Source organism: Gracilinanus agilis, chromosome 6 (genome assembly GCF_016433145.1).
Source record: "Gracilinanus agilis isolate LMUSP501 chromosome 6, AgileGrace, whole genome shotgun sequence".
NCBI classification, from domain to species: Eukaryota; Metazoa; Chordata; class Mammalia; order Didelphimorphia; family Didelphidae; genus Gracilinanus; species Gracilinanus agilis.
In genome coordinates this window covers 198,090,394-198,106,283 of record NC_058135.1, presented here as the reverse complement: position 1 = coordinate 198,106,283, position 15,890 = coordinate 198,090,394, and the positions used below count along the sequence as shown (strand labels likewise).

Below are 15,890 nucleotides of genomic sequence, written 5' to 3'. Positions count from 1 at the left end.
AAGCTGGGGAGAGAAGTCCATGTCTTCATTGTAGACAACGTGGACATTTAGGTAGTGATACGAAGATTCACTCATTTTCTTTCTTTCATGGGAAATGTGAAGCCTAGTTAAGGCTATTATATTGAGCAAGTCCCAAATTATGCATGTTATGTGGGATTTGGGTTCTAATATGGAAAACCAACAAATGCTTATTTAAAAAGCCTTACTAGAAAGAAGTATGCTGTCATCTAGTAATAAATAATTTTATTTTTTATGGTAGAAAAATGCCAAATAACTGAATTAAAGGCTTCAACAAAAGGAAACTTCAACAAAAAGAGGAAAACCCACAAAAATAGGGACTGCGTAATCATTTTTTAATAGCGATAATTATTTTTGTTTACTCAAAGTATATAAATGGGATTACAGCATACAAATATGGAAATGAAACCTAATTTCTATAAATTAAACACTGATGCCAATAGTTTAGAAAAAAACATTTATAATCCTGGGAGTGGATTCCAATACAAATGGGTAGCAAAAAACACTATCATAACATCACGTTGATGTCCCAGAGCCTTAATAATCCCAGGTTGGAGTATCAATAAAATTATGTGTGTGTCAGGTACCATTTTTTTGAATAGCCTCATGGTAGGAAATTTTTAGAACATCCCATCGACTAAGTGGCATAATGAAAAGAATGCAAATTGATATCTTCGAAACAAATAATTTTGGAGATGGCTTTATAATAAAACAAAGCTTATTTGCATAATATGCTTCAGTGTAAAGCTGAGCAGTCTATGCTAAAAGTGGTAACTCCAACTTTAAGTATTGTTTTAGAATAGTTCACATTTGTCTATTAAATTCAAGATCTAACCAACACGTTAAATCACATTTTCAAAGAGTTGCATGGAGCGCATTATATTTTCATCCTGTAAGGAGACAAAAATACATAGATGAAATTTTATTAGTTTCCATTAAAGGTATCCTATTACCCTAACTGGTTATCCCCCCACTCTAAAGCACACACTCACATACAAGTATACATACCCAAACACACACACACACATACATATACCAAGTAGGGCAATGAAATAACAATTGGTTAAATACTGTTTTTATAAACTGTTAATACACAAATATAAAAAATATAGTTTATCCATAGCATCTATTTATAGCAATACTTTAATTTTCTATTATTTTTAGATGCGATATGTTGTCAAGACTATTTTTGATGATAATGAAAATATCTCCAAATTCAAAAACATATAAAAATGTAATAATTGTAACAGTAGGAGCAAGAGATAGGACTCAGCAAAGAAGTCAGGTCAGAGAAAAGTACAAAAGAGCAAAATGCAATGATGGCATTGGATTAATTGCTCTCTAAAATCTCTCCTAAGTTATTTAGATCTATTTTTATAAATGAGTGGTTTTACAGTAGCAGAGGATGATTCATTTTGCTTTCTTTCTTTCCTTTTTTTTTTTTTGAGAAGCCTGGTATGGATACAGAATCTTTGGGTAGATTTCATTCTCAGGATTTTCTCTATATAGGAAAGAACCAGCATGGTGTAGAAAGCCTCCCAGAGAGTCATAACGCCCTGGGGTTTAAGCCTTATCTCTAATATTTACTGGTTACTGGATGCTCTTAGTACTCTAGGAAACTGGGATTTCAGGGAATTTCACTGAAACTGGCAGATTGGTCATTTTTAGGTTGTTTCCCAGGAGTGATCCCAGTTGGCTTCCCAGCTGATTTCAGTGATTGTGGTTTCCATTGCTAGTGATAGAATTTTTATGAGGAGATAATTCTATTAGAAGTGGCCAGTGAATATTTTTATCTGCCTGGTTAGTTGTTTTTTGTTTGTTTGTTTGTTTTTTTCAATCATAAGTATGTCGAAATACATTAAAAAATGAAATACACGTCTCCATTACTGGAGAAAATTTGGAATTAAAAATAAAATCCCATTTTAAACATAGAAATTAGATTTTTTTTTTTTTTAGGCAAATGGGGTTGATGTCACACAGTAGTTGTCAACACATAGTTGAACTCAGGGAGATGTGTCCTCCTAAATCCAGGTCTAGTACTCTAGCCACTGTGTCATCTTGCAGCCCCTCAGGAAATGTGATGTTCAGTGCCTGAAATAGGCTCATGATAGGGTCACATATTAGACCTGGAAGCATCCTTGAGGCACATCAATTCCACATCCCTCACATTATAGAGATGAGGAAACAGAGGCTTCAAGAGGTTGAATGACTTGGGTTATGGTCATGAAGCTAGAAAATCAAAGGCTCCCTAACTTTAAGACGAATGATCTCTCTAGTATACAACACTGCCCTCTCTAGTCTACTACACTTAAAAACCAAATAATAAAAATGTGGAATTTCCCCCATTGAGCATTTTCAGAGAATTCAACCATAATTTGTTTACCTAAAAGCCCTTAGGTGAAGTAGTGACAAGTAAAAATAAACTTTTATAGAGAACTAATTTCTAACTCTTGTGCTTGTTTTGTCATTGATAAACAGTGAACGAATTTGTTTGCTTTCATGTTTCTCCAACGCAAATGAACTGTGAAGCTTGTATTCTTTTGTGAATGACGTAGACAGACATAACCTCACTCCTTGTTCCCTAGGTCTCCCCAGGATATGGCATGATTGTGATGCAGAAATATCCACATACTTAAAAAAATAGCAATGTAGGCAGATACTGTCCTGCTTAGTGCCATGTAATCAGTCCTGTTGAGGCTACTTTACTGTATCTTGATAGTAAATAGATTATTTAGATTCTCTGTATTGAATATTGCAGCCATGAAGAGGTTCACATGCTTTTAAAAGTAAATCACTATTCATTAATAATGTCTCAGAAGTACCCTCCCTTAAAAATTTGGGAAATATAAATGCTGACAGGCAAAGGAAATTGCTGTCTTTGGGCTCTTTGTATGCTCAGGAATTGGTACAAAGGGAAGAAGTAATGGAAAGGCTATATAAATAAATGACAACTATTTTTGGTATAAACTTGCTATTTCATTCATTCTGGCATGGAGCATCGCAATACAGACCTATAGTCTATAGTAAGAAGTTGCTTGGGACACAGAATGGTTATTTGTCTTTTTTTTTTTTTTTTTTTAAGGCAAATGAGATTGATGTCATACAGTTAGTGTCTAAGACCAGCGTTGAACTAGGGGAGATGTGTCCTCCTGAATCCAGGTCTAGCACTCTAGGCACTATGTCATCTAGTAGCCTCTCAGGAAATATGATATTCATCATAGGCTCATCATAGGATCACAGATTAGAGCTGGAAGCATCCTTGAGGCATCACCTCAACATAGCCAGGAGGCATCACCTGCAGGGCTTAACTCTGAGATGATCTCTCCACTATTCAACTAGAAAAATCTTATCTTGATTCTTCATGACCTCATTTAGATTTCTTTTGGCAGAGATATTGGAGTGGTTTGCCATTCTTTCTCCAGTTCATTTTACAGATGAGGAAACTGAGTCAAACTGAGTCAAAGGTTAAGTAATTTGTCTAGGGTGAAAAAGCTAGTTTCTAAAGCCAGATTTGAACTCAGGAAGAAGAGTCTTCCCTACTCCAGCCCCAGACTCCGTACTACCCAGCTGCCAACATTGTCTCTTTTTTTATGAGGCATCAACCCTTAAAGACAAGTGAATAGAAATATAAAGTTTCAAGGTGGTTAAGTGATACAACTGTGTCTAATTTAGGGGATGTGGCATTTTACATTCTTTACTTATGATGATAACTTACTTTTTGGCAGCTTTCGATGAATTCATCTATGGTAACTACCCCATCTTTATTTTTGTCCATTTTCTGTTCAGAAATAAGACACATTTATGTTACAAAGATAATAACACTTTACTTGAAGATGTCCAATGAAAAGAAATCCACTGCTTCCAAAGGCAATCCAGTTCACTTTTGGAACTCTACCTATTTTATCTGCAATACTATGTATATTTCTAAAGCATAAAAAACACCATGGAAGCATATAGGGAAGGAGTTCCTAACTCTGCACATCTATTCTCCTCCTTTTCTGTTCCTACCTGGAAAAATGTTTCCACATGTTGTCTGGGGGCATCCTCTTTAAGAACAGGGTATGTACATTTACCCATCATATCGTATATCGCTTTCATTATGTCAAGCATTTCCTGAAAAGAAAAAGGTGCTTGAGTAAGACATTATGTGAATGGGAGAAGTATATCCCGATTCCTTATTCCCTATTTTTCATTTCATCTCATTCCCTATTTTTCATTTCATCTACTGTCCTTTCATATCTATACTATATTTTATTTAACACAGACATTTTCCAACAAAAACCCAAAGAATATGTGTCCCCCTTAAAAGACATTCCTTAAATATAGTTAAGTAAAAATGCTTAAGTTATTATGACTGATTATACATGTTGCTTTCCAGTTTTATAATTTAATGTTCATAGAAGTGAAGAATAAATATTTTAACTTGAATTACTTGTAATTCATCTTGGAATTTTATCTTTTAGACTTATCGTTATTAATATTTTATAGACATTGTATATATCGTTTTTGGGGCTCTGTTCACTCTATCTCACTTTATATTTGTCATTTCTTTCAGAACTGTAAAATCCTCTTAACATCACATTTACATCAAAATTTATTCACTTTAAAATATTTCATACATATTTTGTTTCTAGTTCTCTATTGTTACAAATAATGGGACTATGAACATTTTTGTACATATTGACTTTTTTTTTACAGTTAATTTCCTTGGGGTATAAATCCCAGTAATTGGATTTCTGGGTCGAACAAGTGAATGATTCAGTAACTCTTTTTGTATAATTCCAAATTACTTTCCAGGAGAGGTGAACCAGTTTACAACCTCTAAAAGAGTACATTGCTATGTGTGCCTCCCTCTAGCACTTCCAAAATTGAATTCTACCCTGCTACACACTTTTTTTCTTTTGCCATCTTTTTCAACTTGATAAGTATGAGAGTTCTTTTATTTTGAATTCTCAGCCTGGTAGAATCCATAGCTCCTTTTCAAAGCACAACTCAGCTGCCTCCTCCCAATTAGTGTTCTTTCTCCTCCTTCAAATTAATTTGTATTTACCTTGTACTTAATATATATTTATTTTGCAACCATTGTTTCCTCAAGTTCTTTAAAATCAGGAATTGTTTCATTTTTCTTTTTATGTCCCAGGTACCTAGCACAGTGCCTGGCACATAGTAGATATTCAATAAATACTGGCTAACTTCATTTCCTTTCAGATGGCAATTGATAGTTTACTTTTCTTCTTTTGAAAATTTTGTTCATGTATTTTGACCACTTGTCCTTTTGGGGAATGATGTTTGGTCTTATAGACTAGTTACAATTCTGAGACATTTTTGATGTCAGAATTTACTCAATGCGAAATGCATATATCTTCCCCAGCTATATCTTTTCTGCTAATTCTACTTGCATTGATTTGCTTAATTGTATATCAACAAAATAGTTTATTTTGGCTTTTATAATCTTCTTTATCCCTTGACTGATTAAGAATCCCCCCCCAACAATAGTTCTGAATAAATGAAAAATAATTTAATGAGCAGGCATATATTTTGTTTATCTATTAAACATTTAAGTGACTGATGCTTTGCTAAGTGCTGGGGTTACAAACACAAATGGAGATAGTCCCTTCCCTCTAAGAATTTTCATTTTAGTAAGGAAAGATATACAGATAGGTGAGTGGTAACCAAAGAGGGAAGTTTGGTCTGGGAATTCACTGGGATGATATATTCCACCAAAGAGTGGTGAATTGGCATAAACATTATAGAAGGAATGTTGATGTTGACTTGATTACTGAACTCAAAGCAAAAAGTAAATATCAGGGGGAAGTCTATAAGCTCCATGCTTGTAATAGTTCCTGCTGCCATCGTGGGAGAGTGTGGGATCAAATTCACATCTTTTTTCTAATCTCATCATTGTATTTTCAAAGTAGACTTCCTGGTGTCCCTAATAAATGACATTCCATCTCTTATTCTTTACATAGACTGTTCTCTGGGCTTGGAATGTGCTCCCTCATCATTTCCAACTTTTAAAGTTCCTGTAACTTCTACTCAAGCACTTTCTTACATAATGCCTCAAATCACATTTTGGAGCAATAGAGCCAACAAAAGGTCAGAGTGACATTTTTCCAGCCTATGGAAATTTAGGAGGTTGGCAATAGAGATCTATGACTGGGGCAGAGGTCTGTCTAGACCTTTCATGATTCCCTCCCACTGCTCCACTGACAGTGTTTCCCCAAAAAACATTACTTTGTATTTTAATTCATATATATTAGATATTTAAATGTATACATTATAGAGTATTATTTCTGATAGAATCTAAGCCCTTGAGCTGAGAGAGTATTTTATTTTTGCCTTTGTATCTTCACCATATCTGGCACTCTGGAGACACTTAAATTATTGTGGGTTGATTTGTTACTAGACATATCACAGAGATAAAATTTTTCTCTGAGGTGTGATTTAGATATATCCTATCCATTTTGGTATATTTTTAAAAATTATTTTTCCTCATTATTTTTAATTATTGTTTCTCTAATGTATACTTTAATTTCTTATTACTTAGAGCATTACTACTTAATTTACTTTCTATTGTTATATTAATTATATGATAATTATATAATAAATTATATATGATAAAGTTATAATTGTATACATACCATAATGTGATATTGATAACAATAATGCTATTATGTCAATAATATTACATTCTGATATAGTTATATTAATTATAATATACCATATTTAATTTAATATAATTTAATTTTTATTCATAATTTGCTATTTTATTTATATTTCAAAGATTGAGTCTTCTTTTATTTGGTATGTAAAAATTTCTGCCCTTTTGCATTTTTCTGAGTTCATTATAGCATATGATTAAGATTTTGTAAACATTTATTAGGATGCTAAAATATAAACATATCTCTGTATTCTCATTTAATAATCACTATGGTTATATTAGATATCATTTCTCTAAAATTTTCTTCAGATTTGTAATTTTCTTTTCTTTATGACCTGCTACTTTTACTTAGCCCTAAATCAGGAATGGTAAACTCATCTATGATTATTTTTATATTGATTCTTCATTAACTTCAGTTAGTTTTTCCTTTAATTTTATCTATGGTGCTTTTAAGCATATAGTAGTCTTTCTTTCTTGCCTCTCTTCACTGTATGCATTTTTATTGCTGCTTTTTTAGATACAAATGAATCAAAATAAAATTTAATCTATTCATTCACTTTAATCTCACATGAATCTTTTAAAAATGTGTATTTATACAAAAATTGTTTTCTAATTCATCATGTGAATTTCTCCCATGATATGGAGAATTTGGCCCATTAGCAGTAAAAGTTATAATTGTTAAGTTTGTTTATGCTGGCAAAATTGAGAATTCAAAGGAAATATGAAGAAAATATAAAATACTAAAAATTAAAAAATTAAAAAGTAAGATATCTTAGCCAGCCTAATAATAACATGAGAAATTGAGCAAAACACAAATGAACTATTAAAGGAAAATACTCCTTGTCTCAAATTTATAAGCAAATTTTGCCAAATATGTAAATCAAAAGGAATTCTACAGCTGAATAAATTGTTTTTAATAACAGAAAAAAAGGCATCTATCAAACCAGAAAGGGGAAAAGGAAAAAAAAGAGAGAATAGATGTGGTATGGTAGAATTTAAAGTATTGGATTTGGACTTAAAGGAATTGGGTTCTATGTAAATTTAAAAAATAAACAATTTTTTTGTATCAACAGATACAGAAAAAGCCTTCAAAAAGGGAAAACTAATTTAAATTAAAATCATTAAAATGTATTGGTATAGAAGAGCTTTTCTTAAGTATAATCTAAAAGCATTTATTGAAAACCAAAAGCTAGTATAAAATATAATGGAAAAAATTCTGGAATTCATTTTTTAGAGTTCAAAGATCAAACAAGCAAATGCTTTTCTTCATTATTATTTAAAGCAGTGATAGAATAACTATAGCAATAAGATGAGAAAGAAATTAGGCAATAAACACTGAAAAAAGTAGAGGCAAAATCATGTGTTCAGACATAAGATGGTTTGCTTATAAAATTCTAGAGAATCAATGAAGAAACCAATAAGAATGGCTATTAATATAAAATCAGTAGAATTACTATCATATTCTCAAAGCAGAAAAATATTTGTAAGTCCATAAAAACAACCAATGGGAGAAGTAGGAAAGGAGAGGCAGAATCGGGGGAAATTTCTCTCTTAATAGAGGAAAATTTTTGACAGTAGAGGGGAAAATGGGGGAGAAATGTGGGCAATGCTTGAACTTCTCACCATAAATGGCTCAAAGAGGGAAGAATGTGTGTGTGTGTGTGTGTGTGTGTGTGTTTTCATAATTATGATTTCCAACTGGGAATTTTCCTCCATCCTGTGGAAAATGAATATTAATTTGTATGCCTTTTTGGTCCCCAAAACAAACTTATACGATAAGTGTGTATATGTTTAAACACACACAGTTGGGTAAAGAAATCTGTCTTATCCAATAGGGATATTGGAAGGGAAAGAGATAAGAGAAATGGAGGAAAAATTATAATAATGAGCAGGCAGATCAAGAGAGGGAGGGGTCAGAAGCAAAACAGACTTTTTTGAAGAGGGATAGGATAAACAGAGAGAAAAATAAACAGAAGAAGTTAGAATGAAGGGAAGTACACTATAATCCTCAGTGTAAATGTGAATAGAATGAACTCGTTCATAAAATAGAAATAGATAGTAAAATGGATTAGAAACCAGAATGTAACAATATATTGTTCATAAAGTGACATACTTAAAATAGAAAGACAATAAAGAGTTAAAATAAGGGACTGGAACAGAATCTAATATGCTTCAGCTAAAGTAAAAAAGATAAAGATAACAAACTAATAAAGTGATATTCTTTTCTAAAAAATATTAAAACTCATATGGAGGAATAAAAGTTCAAGAATATCAAGGAAAATAACAAAAAATGTAAAATATGCTCACCTTCTAAAAGAAACTCCCAAAAGAAAACTCCCAGGAATATTATAACCAAAATCTCCTAGGTCAAGGAGAAAATTACAAGTAGTCAGAAAGAAAGAATAAAATTCCCATGGAGACATGGTCAGAATCATATAGTATTTTGTAGCTATTATTATAAAGAAAAGGAGTACATGGAATATGGTATCCCACTAGGCAATGGATCTAGTATTACAACCAAGAAAAATTTACCTATCAAAACAGAATATAATCTTATAGGGGAAAAATATTTAATGAAATAGAGACCTTTTAAGCATTTCTTATAGAAAGACCAAAGCTGAAGAGATAGTTTGACATTCAAACAGAACTCAAGAGAAACTTAAAAAAGTAAAGATGAATGAAAAGTATAGGGGACTAAACAAGAATAAACTGTTTACATTCTTATTATGGGGGAAAATACTTGAAATTCCTCAGAAGTTTATCACCATTTTAGAAGGGACTTGGGTATTATTTTATTGTATGAATGATCTCAAAAGAAGAATGGGAGGGTGGTCAAGAGAATTATACTAGGAGAGAAATAAAGAGAGGGAGAACTGTGAAAATTATGATAAATGGGGTGCATGAGGAAGAATTTTTACAAAGGAGAGGATAAGGTGGGCAGTATTTAACATTTAAAACTCACTCTCATATGAACTGTTTCAAGGAGGGAAGAATAAATATTAACACACAGTTGGGTACAGAGATTCATCTTACCCAACAGGGAAATAGGAGGGAAGAGGTTAAAATGTGGAGAAAATAAAGGAAATGTAGATTAGGGAAGGCGGTAGTCAGAAGCAAAATGGACTCTTTAAGAAAGAACAGAATAGATATAAAAGAATAGGACTGTTATAAAGAAAATTTTCACAAGACTATCTTAATTTTATAATTATTTATTAAATAACAAAAAACAGATCAGAGAAAAGAGAGAGAAAAGCGTGAGCCACTTGGCTGGCTAGCCCTAGCTGCCTCCTCTGTGAGTGGTGCGAGCCAGCCCTGAATCAGAGCAGGTGCCCTCTTGAGTCCCTGGTTCCAGGAAAAAGACCCCACCTTCCTGTCTCCTCTATCAATTTATGCTCATCTATGTGATGACCCTCCCAGACTGGGGAACTCAGACTCAATCAGGACAAGGCGTCTTCTGGACATCAAGATCAACTGCTGGAGCTAGGGTTCATGTGCACTTTTCCCACACATGGCTCTGCTTAGGTAATTTAGTTATTTCACTACATAAATCTTTACTAAAAACAAAAGATCTAGACAAAAGAAGGAAGGACTGCACCTTTGACTTTGGGGTGATACAGTTTCGACTTCAGCCCTAAAATCAAACTGAACTTTAAAACCAAAAGTTTGTTTGGGGGACCCAAAATGCTAAAAAGTAATATTATAATTATTAATAGTAAAATTATTAATATTATAGGATGGAGGAAAATATGAAGTTGGAAATCATAATTATAAATATAAATGAATTGAAATCACCCATAAAATGCAAAAGGATAATAGAATAGATTAAAAATCTCTAACATTAAATTGTTTATAAGAAACACATTTGAAATAGAGAGATTTACAAAGTATTAAAATAAGCAGCTAGAACAGAATCTATTATGCTAAAGTAAAAAAGGGAAGGATAGAAATCATGATCTCCAACAAAGAAAAAGCAAAAATAGACCAAATTAAAGAGAGAAAGTGGGAAATTTCATTTTGTTAAAAGGTACTATAGACAGTGAATTAATGTTAATACTGAACATATACATACATCAAATAACGTAGCATCCAAATTCCTAAAAGAAAAGTTAAGTGAACTACAGCAGGAAATAATAACAATTTAATAATGGGGTAATTTTTTTGACTTAAATAAATCCAACCACATTTTTTTTTACTTAAAGAGAAAAAAACACAAATAAATTACAAGTCAGTAACTACTAAAATTACTAGGCACTGGTTAAAAAATAGAAAAATAGATTAGTGGAGTAAACTAATCAATACACAGAGGCTAATAAATGTAGCAGCCCATTATGCTAGAAGAACATCTTAAATACTTAGGTAAGAAGAATTAATCTGAAATCTGAAAAATAAAAAGTAGTTTAGTAGAAAGTATTTATAGACTGAAATCTTATATATTCAATACAATAAATTCCAAAGAGATAATCAATGTAAATGAAAAATGCACATTGTAAAATATTAGAGTTAGTAATAATAGCTAAGATTTTTATAGTGCTTTTAAGGTTTGCAAACCCCATATAAATTTAATCATCACGATCCTCTGAGGTAAGTGCTATAATTATTTCTGTTTTGTAGATGATGAAACTGAGATAGATGGAGGTTACCTAACTTGCCCAGTATCATACAGCTAGTAAATGTCTGAGGCAGGATTTGAGCTTATCTTCTTGACAAAATAGATAATTTTGAATATGTAAAATTTTAAAGCTTCGGCATGGGTAATATCAGTTCTATAACAACAAGAAAAAAGCTATGGATTATACATTCTACTTATTTATGTGTGCAAATGTTGATTACTCCTCCACACAGTAAGCATCCTGAGTCCCAGCAGTTCTTTTAAATCCTTATCTTCTATCTTAGAATCAGTATGTGTCCAAGGAAGAAGAACAGTAAGAGCTAGGCTATGGGGGTTAAGTGACTTGTCCAGGGTCACCCACCTGGGAAGTATCTAAGGCTAGATTTGAACCCAAGACATCCCGTCTTTAGTCCTGGTTCTCAATCCAATTCAGCCACTTAATGCCCCTCACCCCAGCAGTTTTAATTATTGTTTTTATCTCCAGAATGTAGTTTGTACTTTTTACCAGAAAGGTCTGTGGGAAGACCAGGCTGTCAATTGTTTGTGGAGCTAGCAACTGCTCCAATTGTTCTGGATAAGAATTTGGAATTATTTGAGAAAAGTTACTAAACTTTTCATGCTTTATGATCTACTGATCCTATTACTGGATACATATCACAAAGAAGGTTAATGACAAAGAAAGATCCTATAGATACCCGCAAATGTTCATAGTAGCATTACTTGTAATAGCAAAAACTGAAAAATAATTGATTACCCAGGGACTAGGAAATGAACAAAATCATGACATATGAATGTAATATGCACTAAGAAACAAAGGAAATGAAGAATTCATAGAAAAAATGGAAAACTGGCATATGTTGGTGCAAAGTGAAAAAAATCATATGAACAATATCCACAATGACTACAATAATGTAAATGAAGATAACTTTAAAAGAAAACTTAACTCAGGTCAGATATAGGGGTCAATATCAATTCTGTTGACTGAAATTAAAATACTTTCCTTTTTGTCAGGAAATGATAAAGTATAGCATCAGAAAGTTACATGTTCTGTCAGTCATAATCAGTGTATTTTTTTGCTTGACTATTTTTAAGGAAAATTGTATGGAGAAATTTTAGTGGAAAATAATTGTATCAAAGTAAAATGTATTGATATCAAAAATTAAATTGCTAAAAAAGAAATATGGCAAGGCAATCAATGTTATATATATGTAATATACTTTATAATTGAAAGCAATCATATGGTCAGAATCCCTTTTTTATGAAGAATTGAGCTCTTTTGTTGATCTATAAAATGTCATGATCCCACACACCAAATTCTTCTCAAGATGTTTTTCCCTAAGTAAAATTAAGTCAATACAACATTTTTGATTGCTTCGATTGGGTATAAATTCTACGGCTATAATTGTATAATTTAATTTAAAACTCATCAGTGTTGAAAATAAAATTGAATCTAAATAGAAAATATGAAACAGCTATGCCTAGAAGGCAAGTATTACCTCTTTAGTTATACATCCGTCTTTGTTTATGTCATACAAATTAAATGCCCAGTTGAGTTTTTCTTGTACAGTCCCTCGAAGCAAAATAGAAAGACCCATCACAAAGTCCTAAAGAGAGAGAAAATTATAACTTAATATCGAGTATACAGCATAGCTTACATAAACTAATCAATCAACAAGCATTTTACTCCAAAGAGATCAATAAGTATGTGCCAGGCACTGTGATATTCCCTGGGGATACGTATATAAAGAATGAAAGAATTCCTACTCTCAAAAAGCTTACATTTTAAAAGGAAAACAAGTCTCTATACAAATAGAGAGAGTATAAAAGTATGGGTAATAAATATAAATGAGATAGATGAAATGGAATTAAGGAGGGAGAGGACCAACTGTTAGGGGAATCAGGAAAAGCTTAAATTAGAAAATGGTCCTTATATTGTGTCTAGAAGAGACAGAGTCTATGAAGTAGAGATGTGGAAGGGGTACATTCCAATCATGGGACATGGCAAGTGCAAAGGTGCAGAGATGGAATCCTGTGGAAAGAATAGATTTAAGGTCAGTTTGACTGATCATAGAGTTTTGGGGGAGAGCAGTACACTTTGACAGCAGAACCATAGGTTGGGATGAGAATAAGAAGGAGGGCTTTAAAAACTAAGCAGATGCATTTATTTTTCATCTTAGAACTAATCAGGAGTCCCTGTGGAGGGTAATGACATGATCAAATTTTATTACTATGGAATATCACTTTGACAGCTAGTAGAGGAATGACTGGAATGGAGGAAAAGTTTAAAGCAGAGAAACCAATTCAGAGACTGTTGCAGTCATCTAGGGGAGAAGTGATTAAGTACTTAACTAAAGTAGGGACTATGTGAGTAAAGAGATGGAGTTAAGGAGAGAGATACTATGGAGGTGAGAAATAGCAATGTCTGGCAAAAGACTGGAAGTATGATGAGGAGTTGGGGATGATAGTAAGATAGAAGGGGGGTTCCTTTAACAGAAATCATGAAATTTGGAAGAGAGGTTCTCGAGATCTCTTTATCATCTCTGATAATCTGATGACAGTTTAGTTGATAAGGAAATAACAGGACAGGAAGATCTTTTAACTCATGCTTCCAGCTCTGTCTCCAGGAGCATGGAGTTTATTATATATATTTCAAAACTCATTTCACACAAAAGAAGCCCCCCCCCTCGAAACTTTGCAGATGTGCAGAAGTTACAAATTATGTATATCAAAACACAAAAAGTCTCATTGGCTTCAGAACAGACCAAGGCCAAGGCTGAATTTTGACTGGGTTCTTATCAGAAAGCCAAGTTGGGGAGTATTTTTCTCAGAGTTGAATTGCTAAGGTTTTGGCCTTGGCTATAGCTGCATTCCTGGCCAAAGGGGAACAGTGTTAACCCTTTAAATTCAGGTTTGCTTGGAACTTAAAGCTTTTCAATAAGGCCACAATACTTTTCAACAAGAAATCACAGGGATCACAAAAAGGGTCAAAAGAGGAGTCTCAGATTTTTATCTATTCTCTTATTGGCTTCCCACAAGAGGGCAATTGGAGGAGAGAAGATAAAGCGTTCAGTTTTAGACAGAGTTTGAGATGTTTTTGAGATATCCAGTTTGAAATATCCAAATAGGCAGTTGGGTATTTCGGACTCTCAAAAGAGAGATAAATATTGGATATGCAGATCTGTGTGTCATTTGAATAAAGGAAAAATAAAGATGTAAAATTCATGATAGTCAGCTGTCAAATGCTAAAAACTAAGCCAGTAAACTCCTATGCATAACACTAGACAAGTAAGATTCACTTGGCAAAATGGATGCTATTTTCTTAAATTTTAATTCCTCAGAGGTTTTTCTTAATACATTTAGCATCTTCTGATCTTCCTGACCTTCAGTAGGTCATTGAATATAGATAAGCAATATAACTAGTGAAATAGGGAATTATAGAAGAAAAAGAAGAATGCCAAGTGTCATGTCTCTTTCCATATAATCTATAAGTCATAATATAAACTGTTGAATGCATTTCTGGAGGACATGACTAAGAATTTCAGAGGAGAGAAAAGTGTATATGGGTGGTGATCTAAATTGCCAGAAGGTGTATACTCCTACATTTATGTGATCTCTTGAAATACAGAATAAACCAAAATGATGAGAAAGGGCAGTGAAAATGGCAATGAGATCTCTATAAACCACATGTTGATTAGAAGTATTTAAACATTATACCAAGTTACAATTTCTAGTTGCAAAATCTGTATCTTTACTAAATTGTTCATTTCACATTTTTGGTTCATTTGATACCATTTATTCACTGTCTTTCCTTAGAATGTAAACTCCTTGTAAGCAGGGATTGTTTCATTCTTTGTATCTTTATTCCCAGGGCAATTAGGGTACAATTCCTGGAACAAAGTAGGCACTTAAATAATTCTTGACTGAGTTCTATAGGATGGCTTCAAATCAAAGGGAACAAGGCAAAGAATATAATGAGATGCTGAATCATTTGATTTAGGACCCAAAATAATATTTTTAACATCATATCCTAAGGTAAAAATAATTTTATTTTCTTAGTATTTGTTTTTCTTTTGGTAATTAACAAACACATACTTCTCAATGTGCTTTCTTAGTTGTGATTGTGCCAGGGACATAAGGCTCAGACTAGCATGGGTAGAAACTGCCATCTCAAAAATCATAGTATTCTCTTTGATTTAAATCCCTTCCTTCAAAAAGAATCTAAAGGAGTCCTACTGAAAACAGTTGATGATCATTAGCACAGGGTAAAGAATACTGAGAACCAGAAATCTAAATTATCTAAAATATGTTGTTAATCACTTAAAAATATAAGAAAATAAGTAAAAAACTGCTCAGCATTCAAAGAATGACTAAAATTTGCATTGCATTGATCCATATTCTCATCCTGTCATGCAAAGACAAATTTAAAAGCCTAATAGTGCATGAATAACCCTTGCTTTCTGAAGGAAGAAGTTGGTCAGACCATATCTATCCACGCCACCATGAGCCACATCTTTCTCTTTAGACAAGCTCCATCCATAGTCTTTTAGGTGAATATATATATATATATATATATATATATATATATATATATATATAGTATAC

General features: G+C 32.6%; 1 protein-coding gene across 5 annotated transcripts in view; it reads right to left on the bottom strand.

Moving 5' to 3' along the window:
- Window positions 1-860: 860 nt before the first annotated feature.
- KCNIP4 (potassium voltage-gated channel interacting protein 4) overlaps window positions 861-15,890 on the bottom strand; it is a 493,493-nt gene continuing 478,463 nt past the window's right edge. For all 5 annotated transcript variants that reach the window (XM_044682314.1, XM_044682313.1, XM_044682315.1 and 2 more), the window contains exons 5-8: window positions 12,785-12,892; window positions 4,027-4,131; window positions 3,734-3,796; window positions 861-908 (exon numbers count right to left, since the gene is read on the bottom strand). In XM_044682314.1, the coding sequence (XP_044538249.1) occupies window positions 861-908; window positions 3,734-3,796; window positions 4,027-4,131; window positions 12,785-12,892 (324 nt within the window). The remainder of the gene's footprint in view (window positions 909-3,733; window positions 3,797-4,026; window positions 4,132-12,784; window positions 12,893-15,890) is intronic.